The sequence below is a fragment of the Melospiza georgiana genome, chromosome 10 (genome assembly GCF_028018845.1).
Source record: "Melospiza georgiana isolate bMelGeo1 chromosome 10, bMelGeo1.pri, whole genome shotgun sequence".
In the NCBI taxonomy this organism is placed as follows: Eukaryota; Metazoa; Chordata; class Aves; order Passeriformes; family Passerellidae; genus Melospiza; species Melospiza georgiana.
This window is the reverse complement of record NC_080439.1, coordinates 4679728-4693570: the sequence shown is the minus strand read 5'-3', so window position 1 is coordinate 4693570 and position 13843 is coordinate 4679728. Positions and strand designations below refer to the sequence as shown.

Genomic DNA, 13843 nt, shown 5'->3' with positions numbered 1-13843 from the left:
AGACTGCAGGACATCATCTATTTTCTGCTTAACAAGATGCCAAACTATATCTATCAAGAGTTCTTAAGCTATTCATCAAGGATATCTGAAATACTTTGTGTACTTTTAAGGAAGCTTTTGGTCCAGGTCTCAAGAAAATGGTGACATTATTTGATTTATTGTATTGATCACAGCTGTTACGCCTTATATCAATCTTTTGTTTTGTTTTTTTTAGGTTTTTTTCCTTACCTCAGAAAGAGTCCAAGCTTTGCAGAAGATGGAAGGAACAGACTGGTAATCTGGGGTTATTTACACAGAAGAGCAGTAGCTGCTCAAGAGCTCCAAAACCTAAACAGTTTGTGAAACCTTTTCCATTTTTTTTTTCCATAAATAGGTAGTTAAATCCCATTTATTCTTGAAAACACACCAAAACCCCCAGTTCTTGGTATGCTGCAGGATTTCTGCTGGGAAGCTACTGAAGATCAACTGCATATTTTACAGCTACAGTGGCTCCTTCTCTCACTTCCATGGTCTCCTGCCCCTTTCTGACTGCCACACAAGAATTTGAGGCATTCGCCAACACCAAGGACTTCTTCCCCTCTCACAAACAATCCAAGCTGCATTTATAGGCTCAGTCTGTGTGCAGAGCTTTTGCAGGTGCCCAAACCCAAATCTACCCCAAACACCAGGGTGTGAAGGTGCACATCCCTGGTCACTTGTGTAAATGTGGGTGACTATCAGTCAAGTGCATGAGGCCTGAAGATGTGTATTACCATTTTCATTAAAATTTCTAAATAAACTTCAACCAAGTAGATTTCTCCATGTGGACCAATGATTTTGCTTTTACATTTAAAAATTCTTATTATTTTGTTAATAAAAGTATTAATTCTTCAAGAAGCATACCTGTGAGATATAACCAGGAGGCACATGAATAGGGGGAATGGATCCATTGGGTGACATCATGGGAACCTCTGCTGGTCCTAACAGAAAGAGAGTAACAAGATATCAGTTTTTTCAGTTAAAAAAATAGCATGATGGCTTAGAAAAGGTTAAAAATAGCTTTACTTTTGAAGCCTGCAATAACAAAATGAGCAGCTCCACTAATTTCTGGTATATGGAAAATGCCTTGTGCCATCATTCTGAGAATAAGATCATTGTTCAATGACTTTACCATATATTCTGCTGAAATAATATTTTCATCATAAAACAGCTAGAACATAGACTTTATATTACCCACTGATCAACTTATACAGCATTAAGCAGTAACACAATATGTTCTTTAGCAGCCCACAATTCCTATATTGAACTCTGTTTAAGTTATTCTTGTCAAAGACATAGGAGCAGGGAACAAAGCAGAAACTGTGTAGCCTGGAATTAGGCAGCTCCCAAGGAAAGCGTCCAATTGTAGCAAAAAAAGAGAAAAGTCACATATGTGAAAAACTATCTATCTATTTAAGAATGCACAAAGACCAAATTCATTATCTCAGCTATTCAGACTAACCTTGGAATGTGGTTATACAAGCAAGAAGCTTATGGTTTCCACTCTGAAATCCAGCCCTGAACATGCAAGTTCCATTTTGAGGCACTGAGTACAAGTACAACAAAGCAAGTGCCATAACCACTGTGCTTCTGGAAATGGAGCCTCACAGCTAAAAGAAAGTGTCTAGATAAAATGGAAATAGTTCTCTCAACTGCTGACTGATCCACCCATTAACTCTGGGAACATCACATGCAGCAGTCAGTAAAGCAAACCCCCTAAACATCAGACAGATGTTTGCAATCAGAGTTTACTGCTTGGAAAAGAAAAATTAATTTCATTCCTTCCTTATTACATATTAAAATCTGACACTGAACTGTTAATTAGCCCATTTGCCCCCATGGTCCAGCTCTTGAGAGGAGCTCAGCAGGACCCTGCTCTTTGTCACTGCAAGCTGCATTTCAGCTTTGACTGACAACACAAAAGGAAACTCCATCACCTTCTCTGATGGAGAAGCCATCCAACATCTCCCAACCATATCACATTCTAGGGAAGGAAGCTGAACACTAAAACATATGAAGCACTTCAGGCACAGATGGGATGCAATGGCCCGTAGGAGTGACTGCTCCTAAATTTTAGACTCATCTAATGAAACCTCCAACAACAAACTGAGTCACAGTCTGTTGTCTGATATCAGCAAAACCAGTCCACATTAAATTAGCAGTCATTCCCTCTCCATCTGCATTTTTATACTCCTGCTGCTTCTGGTACAATCAGCAGAACTTCCCTCCTCCCAAAATCCAAGTTACACACAGGAATCCATCTGAGTTATTTTTACCCCCTCTTATCTTGGTTTGTTTTCTCTATCCAGTTATTTACAGTCTAACCAGCCCCTACAGCTTTTACTAATCACATCTAGATTTGAAATATGGCAAACCATCATAGAGTGTATAAGGCAAATGGGAACTCTGAAGCTTAAACTTAAATATTTTGGATCTGGTTTTGCTGGACTTCATACTTTCCTACACTTAACTATGTGGGGAAATTTACCTACACTACAGGCCCAGTAAGGAGAAAAAAGTTATTACTTATTATTCAGCTCATATGGATTTCTCTCTTAGCCTATGACCCTCACAACAGTATTTGTCTCCACAGACAGCCAACAATTTTAGTGTCAATGGAAAAAATTCAGCCTGAGCAGTATATGATTATTGGGAAGGAGCTGCCATCTAAATGGCTTTATTTAAATCCATCAAAAATATGAAGTGACAATTGGTTCAGAACAGAAATACTGTTTGAATAAATGTGTTTTCCCAATAAAAAAAAAAATCTCGTCAAACTTATTTGGAGTTTTTTATTTCTCTCTGAATCCGCTTTGCTCTGTACACGCTGCCAAGTTTTACTCCACAGTAAGCTGGACAGTAAGTTCATAAAAGGTAAAGGCTGATATTGTGAACATGCAATGATGCTTTTTTCAGGATTTAATCCACACTGGATTATCTCAAGAGCTGTTCAGTTTTTCAGAACAGAACATGCTTGAAAATATGCAAAATGAATAGTTAACAGTTATGCGACACATTCCTTGTCAGTTATTTCTCAAACTCAAAAAACTGCAAAAAAACAGTTGATATAAATTTTTAAATCCTGAGTTCACCATTTAAATAGACAATTATTTAAATATTACATGTAAATGTTGCTCAGTAAAATTAATCGTTATGCATAACCTGTTTCAGCCCCTCACCAAAACTTCTTATAGATGTATTGGCTAGCTGTTCTCAAAAATAGCTACTCTGACTTGGAAATCAACTTAAAATGGAACAGTTTTGGAGTTTCTACACAGAGAGCAGAAATATACAACAAATAAGCAGCACGGCATGCCTCATATCTGTCCTTCCAAACCTTGTGCCAACTGCTCATATGGAGTAGTGATCTACTTGCAGGAAGAAATCAAACTCCCACACTGATACTGTTGACTGTAACACTTCCACTCCAATAAAAAAAAAGCAATATTGTGTTTTATCATCAAAACGTGCACCGTGCAAGAGGAGTCTTAACCTTGCATATGACCCACAAACTGTTAAAGTCATTTGGATAACAGGTTTTTCAAAGACTGACAGCCTGGTGATTTGCAGCTAGATTTTGTTTCCACTGCTTTGATTTCAGGGTTAGCCAAATGACTTTAGCACACATTATTGCATTCCTCTCATCAATGGTATCAAAACAACTTCAAGTGGTAGTAAAATAAAGACCCCCATCTCCACAGCTCAGTGAGTCTCAGCAATTATTAAAGATTCTTCTTGTTGTCCAACCACTCCCTAATTAATAGTAAAATAAAGCCATATCTTGTTTGGCTTGAGTTTTGGTTGGTTGGTTTGGGGTTTTGGGGTTTTTTTTGGTATTTTTTATTATTTCAAATAGCTTTGACCTATTAAAAAGCAGAACTTTAGAGGTGGATGTTTCTCAGCTGCTTGTAATCACGGGTTGAATATAAGTACCTTATACTCTTGGGAATCACAACTTTGCAAGTTTTAATTGAAGCTTGTGGCTCAATACAAAGTTTACTTTAAAGGAAAGCAAAGGAGAAAAGGTCCTTGCACGCTATCAGAGATGCTGCACACTGAAGTGAGCTGGCTGGAGTACTTTTCAAACCTGTTAACAGATGCAGATTGTCTGCTGAGCTCCTCATGAAACCCAGCCAGCAGAGCTTGGCCACCTCTGCTGACAGAGCCAGTGGCCAAATTCCACCCCGAGCTCCCTTCCCAGGAACACAGCACATCTCTGGCTCCTGCAGGGCTGCCCTGCCCAAAATGCAGGTGCAAGGAGATTATTCCCCCTCCTGTGAAAGAAGAGAAAAGCAGAAGCCACCAATGTGCACCTCAGCAGGCAGGGACAGACCCCACTTGTTCCCAGCTGGCAGAGCACGGTTTCCTATTTCCAACACGTTAATACTTAACAGAATAAAACTTGGAATAAGCAAAAGAAGCAACTCAGCCTTATACAGTGGCAGAACTCATTAACACCCTGACACCCCAGTCTGAGCCTCTCCTCCTCTTCCCAAACACCTGTTCCCTTGTGCTGCTCTGTCACCCCTCTGATGGCATAAAAGCTGATTGTTTTAACCATTTCAAATAACCAGCAAGGTTTTGTGAATCTATTGCCTTTCAAAAAAAAAAACACCTGCACACTCAGTCTCACGTAACAACAACCATTTTCTTGCACCATGTTTTATTGGGTGGTTTTATTGCACATCAAAACAGGGCTCCCTTCCACCTCTGTCTCCCACTTGCCCTGGAGAGGATGTTCCTGTCAGGCACAGACTGACAGTTCCTCTGGTCATTTTACTCCTTCTGGAATAATGTCACAATGTACTTGAGAAACTTCTGTCCCAAGATTTTCAAGGCTAATTATAGCCTGGGTTGCAACCCGTGACACTTTCAAAATTCTTGTACAAAACCAGTTTTGGACTAAGTAAGCTTTTTTCCTTGTTCACCCCAGTGACCTTTAATGCATGCATTAAAGATCACTTTAATCAGTTTTCTTTCCTTAAATTACAGAAGCCAGAATCTGGCATTTCAGTTCCTCCAGCTTCTTTCCTCCAACACTTCTTTCCTATTTCTCTCCTTCCACATAACATTATAGGGCAAGAAGTCATTTTACTACACCATTATCATCATGCTTAAAGAGCATTGCTCTTCTTTATGATGTCCCTTGTAGAATATATTTCACATCCAGCTCCAGCACATGGGCATATGTTTTATACAGAATTTCTAGTGACTGTTTTGCAATTACCAAACTCTACCAGGCTTTGTTATCAAGTTCCCATTCTGAGAGCAATTACTGGAAGTTTCCTGAAGTTCAGGAATTTCTCAGCACTGTTCCCAGCAAACACATGGCAATTTACCATTTCACACCACAATACCTGCACTAGCAGAGAAACAATATCAAATTTAGGGATTTTGCAATTTGAGTTTGCAAGTTAAGAATCTTGTACATTTTAATGACAAGAACCTACTGAACTAGCTAAGTGAAAAATTAAATCCAGGGAGGTAAATGCCTTAAATTTTATAAAGCTTAACAGTTAAAATTAACCCAAGAAAAATTATTCTGCCTCTCCCTTATCCTCAACAAAACTAGTATCCCATCTTTCACATGTGGCCCTTCTCAGGAAGTAAATCTATGGAGCAAAAGGTGTGACAGAATGAAAAGGAGAGATAATTAAGGGCAAATCGGTCTGCTTTGCTAAAACAAATGACCCAGGGCTTGCTGACCTTGGCTGGGACCCAAGGGTTTGCATTTTCACATGGATGAGCAGCTGTTCCGGAACAATTTCCTCAATGAAACAAGCACAAACAGGCTCCCTGTCAGGCACACGTGTCTTCTCCCTCCACTTGGTTATTCTCAAAGCAGCTTACGGACTAAACAAGGTGATGACAAGGAAAAGAAAAAAAAAAAAAAACAAAAACACAAAACAACCCCAGATCCTTCCATTCATCTTCTTTCCTCCACAGCAGAGCTGTGGTGAGCATTCTCCCAGCCTTTTGGCCGCAGCCTAGAACTCTTAGTTAGCACAAGCACACATGAGCTTATCAGAGCATTTGGGGGAAACCTTTAAAACAGGATGTAAAGAGCTTTCACATACCAGCATCAGCACAATTCCGAACTGCACTCTTTCCTGGACAAGAGCTAATTTGGCCACTAACTTAACTCTGCTCACTTACAGTACAAGGCAGAGCCAACTCCCAGGTGTCTATTCAAGTCCCTAGGACAGAGTCTTAAATCTGCTGCTGATCAAGATCTAAATACTTAGTCCTTAGATCAATGTGAATTTGTAGATTCAAGCAGCTCAGCATTAGAGAGAAAAGGAGCAGCTTTAGCAATATGAAGTGCTTGAAGGGTTGACAGCTTTAAAAAATACCTTTGGAGAAGTCTGAAATGGCAGAAAAAAGTCCCATTCACGCTGCATTCAACCTGCCAATGGCAGGGTAGTGAAAGGTGCTAAAATAATGTTACCTGTGCTTTGATAAATGCTAAGAAACAACGTGTCCAGCACTTGGGCATCCCCATGGCACCAGCTCATGCCTGAGATAGGCAGCAGGCAGTTTTATCCTGCTTCTCCCTATAGATTTGTCAATAATTTTAAGATTACCTCATCTACACATAAAGATGTGAATAAAAGGATGCCTACCACATGCCCATTCACATTGTGGCACCTCAACTATTGTTTTCTATTCAGATCACAGTTTAGTAGGGAAGTGATTTCTTCACCTTTGAAGAGTTCGGAAACATCACCAAAACCCTCAAGTTTAACAGAAATGGCTCCATGAATTTCAAATTATCTTGGATCCCACAACAAATGCAAATGGAACAGCTAAAGGGAAAAAGAAAAATCAGCCTGAGAAATCCTGCAGGTGCATGGCTTAATCACTGAGCACAATCACCTCCCTATGTGCACACACAGGGTTTGACAGTGGAGACTGAAGCAAGTAACACACACTTCTTGAACTCCTTGTGACTTCTGTGACCACTTAATGTTTTTTTCTAAATCCCAGGACTACAAATCCAACAGCTCTTTACTCACTCTCACAGTCTGTCAAGTTGATTTGCCATAAATATAATTAAAAATAAGATGCCAAACCAAAGCATGTTATAAAAAACACATTGGTGTCTCGGAGTCCCAGTGCACAATTGTTCTGAAGCCCAAACTGCAAACCCCAAACGCTGGAATGACACGTTCAGCCCTTGGACTCTGCAGCCACAGACCCGACAGCCCCAGCCACGCTCCAGTCTGGGTCTGACCGATGCTTTCAACATCAAACGCTGTGCAGACAGACTCACTCAACCCAACTCCAATCAAACTGCTCAGAAATCTGTGCCAAATGCATCCAGCAGGCAGCTCCTGGAGCATTTTCTGCCTTATTTACACAACAGCACCTTTGCTGTTTCCTCTGGAGCCTCCTGGAAGCCCCTGGCCGGTGTTTGCTGCTTGACCTGCTGCATGCTCCAGCACCTCCAACCTGGAGTTAAACAACAGCATCCCACCCTTTCATGTCAGAACCACAAGATTCCTCCTCAGCAGCGTGCTGGTTTGCAATGTGTGTCTCCCAGATGTTGTATTCTGGTTTGGGGCATGTTGTTGAAATAATGCAGTAACCTGTAAAAACAGGAAATTAACTAAAAGCTATCAGTTGCCCCAAACATGCCCTGTCCAAAGCTACCACAGCACTACAGCAGTCACACAGCAGCACCATTCCAAATTCTGAAAGGAACTCAGGTAAAATGCTCACTTCTGTCCACCACAGAACTATGAATTAATAACTTTTCAAGCATCAAACGTTTGTTTTTGAAGTGGTTTGAATTTGGAGATACTCATCCTGAGAGCTGTTCCGCTCCTCACCTGCCATCCTGCAGGTTTTGGGGCGCACCACACTTCACTAATTTAACAAGCAGAGAAGAGTCCAGACAAGGCCAGCAGGCTGTTTAGCAGCCTGGCACATCCTCTCCTGGTGCATCCACAACTACTCCTCCTGCCATGGGGCTGGAAGGAAAGGAGAAAGCACCTGGGGACAAGGACCCAGTCCCAGAGCATATGGCAACCCCACACCAGCGACCATATTCTGCAGTGATGACATTTAAATTTACACACTATGAGAAATGCTGACAACCTAAAGCTCATTGAAGTCCATCAAAAAGTTTAGACAAGAAAACTTGTTCAGCCACAGAGAATGGAGCTGGACAAGGGGGATTCTTCAGGTCTCCTGCTGTTCTTCAGGTGGGGTTTGTTTCTTTTTTAAACTAGACCCATATATCTGTCACTCCAAAGTTTCAACTTACAGGCAGCATTTTGGAGAGGAACATTTTTTGTTGTTGTTTTTTTTGAACAGAAATGGAGTATTTTCCTGCCCTAATGTGAACAAACAAGTCAGAGTCTTTTGCTAAAATAAACCCTTTCTGATGGTTGGCTCACCAGTCGCTACTGCAAAAACACTTGCAAAGAGTATGTTGCAATACTTCAAGCATTGAAAATAAGCATATTCCCATGGCAATTCACCAGATGGGCTACAGATTGTAAATCATAAATGTCTAGACTGAAACACAAGAGACAAACATCTGTCTAAAATCAGTTGACTTGAATGGCAAATACTGTTAAATAAATTAGGACTACTTTGGAAACAAAGAGAACAACCAACTGCTTGAAAACATCTGAAACGAATCCATTAGCACACAAGCCACAGCACAACAACCTGAAACTGGGGAGACACTCGTTTGGTGAGGAACACTAGCCCGAGATGACACCCTGACATGGGAGGCAGGAGCACAAAGGCGTTTCTGTGACCCAGCACCGCGTTACCCCGCGAGCACTCACGAATCCATCCCCAGAACATCTGGCCGGAGCAGGGCTGCGTCTCCCCTCGCTGCACAAGCGAAACTGTGTGACACACTAATGAAATGCCCGATGCAGGGTCACGCAGGAAGTCTGTGGGAAAACGCAACTGGACACAAACCCAGAATAGGATTTAGGTCATAAAGCAATACTTTAGCCCAACTAAAACTTCAGACTGTAAAAAAAAAATTGTAGGGTATCGCAGAAAAAAATAATCTGTTTTGGAAAAAAAGTCTTCCTCATATCTACTAACTTCTTTTTCCTTTGCATAACGCTTTGTTTTATGACAGGAATATGCCAGAATGTCCATGGATGAACAGAGAGAACAGCACTCCCAAGAAATGTGGGAGAGAAGCGACTTTGCACAGAAAACTGCAAGCCTAGCCCCTGCATGAGGCTCCAAGAGAGAAAAAGAGACCACAGAGCTGAACTCAGAAATGGGGAAAACCCATCAAGCAACTACTGCCAAGCCACACAAATGATGGGAGATCTCTGTCAGCATCAGGCTTCGCTTTGGCATTAAAAAAAATCTCATTTATGAAGTTTTTACACTGCTAAAGTGATGAACAGCTAAAGGAGGATTGGGACCCTCCAGATCAGCTTCCCACCAGACCTATATAACCAGTGGGCTAACTTTTAACCAGAACTCAGTTTCAAGGGAAACAGATGTCCTGAAATGAGAATTATTTTACTTCTTCACCACTTATCAACAGCATTTCCATTTGCATACAATATGACACTATTTGCCTGAAAGACAAACAACAAACCATGAGAACATCACACAAAATGTTATTTTTTCCTTTTCAACCTTGAGACAGCTCTTCAACACATTCTAGTGATATAAATGCTTTTTGGGGAGTGTGTGTGTGTGTGCATGTGTCAGCCTTCAGCCATATTCACAAAAGGGCATTCACTTGCAGAAAGTTTTGTTCTCTGCAACAGGTTTATACAAATACTGAACACTCAGCTCTGAGCACAACCTCCATCAAAGGCAGCAATAATTATACACGACCACTTTCCTGCAACAGTAGAAGAAAATGCTCCAATTATTCACAATATAATTATTTCATTCCCATGGCAACACCAGAAGGACTGTACAATCAGCAACAGACCCAAACCTGGCCAACAATGAAGTGACACAGAACGTTCCCTTCCACCTGCCCCAAACAAGGCAGCCATTGGGTGGTGGCATTCTTCACCTGTCCACCCACAGGGACAAACATCAGCCAGCCAGGGGAAACTGAGCTAAACCAAACCTGCAGCCCTCCCTCCCCACCCAGCACTGCCAGCCATCACCATCACAGAGCTGACGAGTTCTGTTTGTGACATGTTTGGATCCTGAACTTCAGTGAATCATCTGAGAGACTCTGTTTGAATGTGCTCATCAAAAACACAGCAATTAATATCCACCTGTCACAAACAAGCACTCTCTATCTTGTGAGGGTGGGGAGGGAATGAGAATCATCAGCACTGGTGGCTCTCAGGTACGTGGGGGCTATTTTGTGAGGCTGTGGTGACCTGCCATGCCCCTGGAGTAAAGGCACATTTCATATATACATAACATATTAATAGTTTTCGTTAATGCATATATATTCACTACATATTAATATTCTGTGTCCCTCTGTTGGGTGTCTTATTACAGCACTGCACTTACACCAGAATTGAGGTAGAAAAAAACCAACAAGCTAAAATGTAAAATATGATATTCAGCACAGGGCTTGGAGATGTTGCTGGTGAGCCCAGGGCTTTCCCAGCTGAGGTTTGTGTATGAGAGGCAGAGCCATCTCCTCCTTCCTTCACAGCGGTTTCAGACTTTAATTCCCATTAAGAACTAAAAAATTAGATGCTGCATCTGAAATGGAGACATCTCAACCAGAGCATTGTTCTCCTGGATCAAAGAGTGCAGCAGCCAAGAATTTCCCTGAAACAGGGAGCTGCCAGAGCCCCAGCTCCACCTGAGCCTCCCCTGACTGATGCTGCCTCTTCAGCATCTCCAGAGACTGAAGCTCCATGAAATCCCCACCTGTGTCTCCCATTGCCTTTGCATTGAAACAAACTTGCACTTCTTTCCTTTAACACTTTTGCTTCTTCTCTCTTCTCATAACAGAGGAGCTTTCTGTAATTTCCCTTCCAACAGCCTTTCCTGAAACCCCTCCCTGCCCCATCTCCTTCAAGCCTGCCCTTCCCTAGCCCCAGCAAAACCCATTTCCCAAGCTTTTCTCCCAGCTCGTGTCACAGAGCCCCCATTCTCCTGGCTGCTGGTCCCTGCACATCCTGCCAGTAACGAAGGTGCTCAAACCCCACCTGAGAGGCACCTGAACCCCAGCGAGGCTCAGGGGGCTGCTTATGCTGACTCCGGCTGCTCCTCACAGCTCTGACCCCAGCAGACTCCTCCTCAGCTCTCCCAGAAAGGCACTAACTCACTTTTCCACATCCTGCTCTCATTTATAAACACTCAAGGTGAGGAGGAGGGCTGTGAGTCACCAGGTTATGCTTGAAGGGCCCTGTCATCCTCCCCTCGTTTTCACTTCATCTCTCATAGTTCTAAGCTGAGCCCCTGCACGGAGCACATGAGTTGAGTTGTGTTTAAAACATGCCTCTGGGCTACTGACAGCATTGCATCCTTCAGAAAATAAGCCATAAATTCTTATTTTCCCATGTCCCCAGATAAAAAAATCCAAGCACACAGCATGATGTAGTGGGAGAGTGAGACTCTGCCCTTTCTAAATAAATTAATTGTCAATGGGAGCCAAATATCATGTCATTAACTAAATTATTCTAATTATTCAAATAACACTTCTAACCAGAACAGTTCTAAGACAGCTTTTCCACAGCACATTTGAAACACTCTGAATTTCCAGGTGCAACAAAGGGAGCTTCTCGTTGGCCACAGCAACTGCGAAACTAATTTACAACCCAAAACATCCATCGTGCAGCTTGATAGAGATTAAAAGCCCCCTGTCCTCCAGGGAGCGAGCATTTCAACTGGCCATCACTCTTCAGAGCTTATTAAAAAGTTTTCAAACACTGCTAGTGAAAGGTTTTCCTTTCAGCATTCCCAGGTCTCCGTCCCGGCAGAGGAAGAGCAGCCGCGACTTGCCGGGGGCTCAGGAGGCTCCATTGGCTCGGTTCTGCTGGAATAATCCCTTTTCTGGGGCCCTTCCCAGGCTGAGGGGGCTGGCAGAGGGGTTACCCAACAGCAGAGGAGCCCCCCGTGACAACTGCACCCGCGGGGCCTGGAATTTGCAGAGAGGAGAGGGGCTGGGCAGAAGGGATTCTGCCGCTTCGCAGCTATTCAAGGAATGCTCTTGATTTCCTCTTAACAACCTCAGGTTGGGAAACTGTCCTCGGAATTATTTGAATTTCTGCTTCAGCTCTGTTGTTGGGATCTAACATCTCAGTTAGTAAAGGAAGTGAAGAGTCCAATGGGAAGGGAAGTGGCAGCTAAAAAAACATAGGCAGTGTGTTGTTTTAAAAAAAGCTGTAATTTTCAAAAGGTGGAATTCTAAAACGTATCTTTGGTCATTGTGGTTTGCACGTGCAAGCGTGTGCCCTGACAGAAACGGGGATCACAGCAGCCTTAATTTAATCTTAGAATCACAGAATGGATTGGGATGGAAGGGACCTTTAAAGCTCATCCAGTTGCACCCCCGGGCATGGGCAGGGACAGTTTCCATTAGACCAGGTTGCTCCAGGTCCCATCCAGCCTGGCCTTGAACACTTCCAGATTAAAACACAAATCTCACCCACCTTGTTTCATTTCATTTACTTTTTAAGCAATTTTTAAAAATTAAAGAAAATCCTTCTTCATAGCATTTCTGCACCTAAACAACTATCTACTTTTGATGTAGGTAGAAACCGTAAATTCTGTTCAAAACCTCTCAAGTTTGAATGGTGCTTCTAAGTCCCCATAACTGCAACCTGAGCATTGCACCTACAACCAAAGTGCTTCACTCTCAAAAGAGGGAAGATCCCACAGGTGTGCTCTTCCTTTTCTTTCTCCTCACTTCCACACAAGCAGTGAACAGCATTTATTTGTTTCTACACCATTTCAGTGACCAGGCAGCACTGCAGTGATGATGAAGGGACAGGAACACCTGGAGTCAGAGGTGCTGCACATCCAACAGAATCCAACAGGCAGCAAAACAACTCACTGGGTCATACGAGTTTGAGCATTAGCCCTCCCAGCACACAATTAAAAAAAAAATAAAATAACAAAAACAATTTGTCCTGGTGACTCAGAGTCTCCACGGCTCGAAGAAAGCCCTGTTTCTGTAACACTGCATCATGCTGGCTTCTGATCTATTCTCATGGGGCTCAGGCTCGTGACTCAACTGTTTTCCCCTGAATTTGCTCATGCAGTTGCCCATCAAGAAGTTACTGAAATCTGCAAGCATCAGAAGGTTTGGCTAAGAAGAAAATCATCTAGAGAAATTAGTATGGAAAACATAAAAAAGCCAATATAATTTCTTTGGAAATGATATTTCATATCTTTTCTTTGGAAGCTTAGAAATTAACACTGACCAAACTTTCTGGTTAAAGACTGCCTTGTTTACCACAAGCCTTTGTGATGTTAAGATTGCAATGATCTTCAGCAACTGATTTGGAAAATATCAGAAAAAAGCATTTTGGAGAAACACGCCACTGGCTGCTTTATTTGCTTAACAGGTTCATTTCATTGTGTTAAACTCAGAGCAGTTTTACTCAACTTCTGTCTGATTTCTAAGTCTGCTGTGCTTTTATTTCAGACCTAGAAATGGGGTGCTGGCCAAGGAAGATGATGCATTCAGAAAAAACTACTTCATGCCACAGAGATGTATTTCTCCAAAAAAGCTTCTTGTCTTTATTTGCAGCATCCTTGAAGATCTAATACGGGGATTTTTTCCAAATTAAGCTTTGACCAGGAGCTTCTCATCTCCTTTTCTTTCTGCTTCTTTCTGTGCACACTCTCTCTGTCACACTCTTGATGCTGCATTTTCTGTCCAGGTTACCCCAGCCTTGGAAGG

At 42.2% G+C, this 13843-nt stretch overlaps 1 protein-coding gene across 1 annotated transcript in view; it reads right to left on the bottom strand.

The window, feature by feature from the left end:
* The window catches only part of FNDC3B (fibronectin type III domain containing 3B), a 183196-nt gene that overhangs the window by 91246 nt on the left and 78107 nt on the right, over positions 1 to 13843 (bottom strand). Inside the window, exon 4 of the mRNA XM_058031468.1 lies at positions 883 to 959. Coding sequence (XP_057887451.1) covers positions 883 to 959 — 77 coding nt within the window. The remainder of the gene's footprint in view (positions 1 to 882; positions 960 to 13843) is intronic.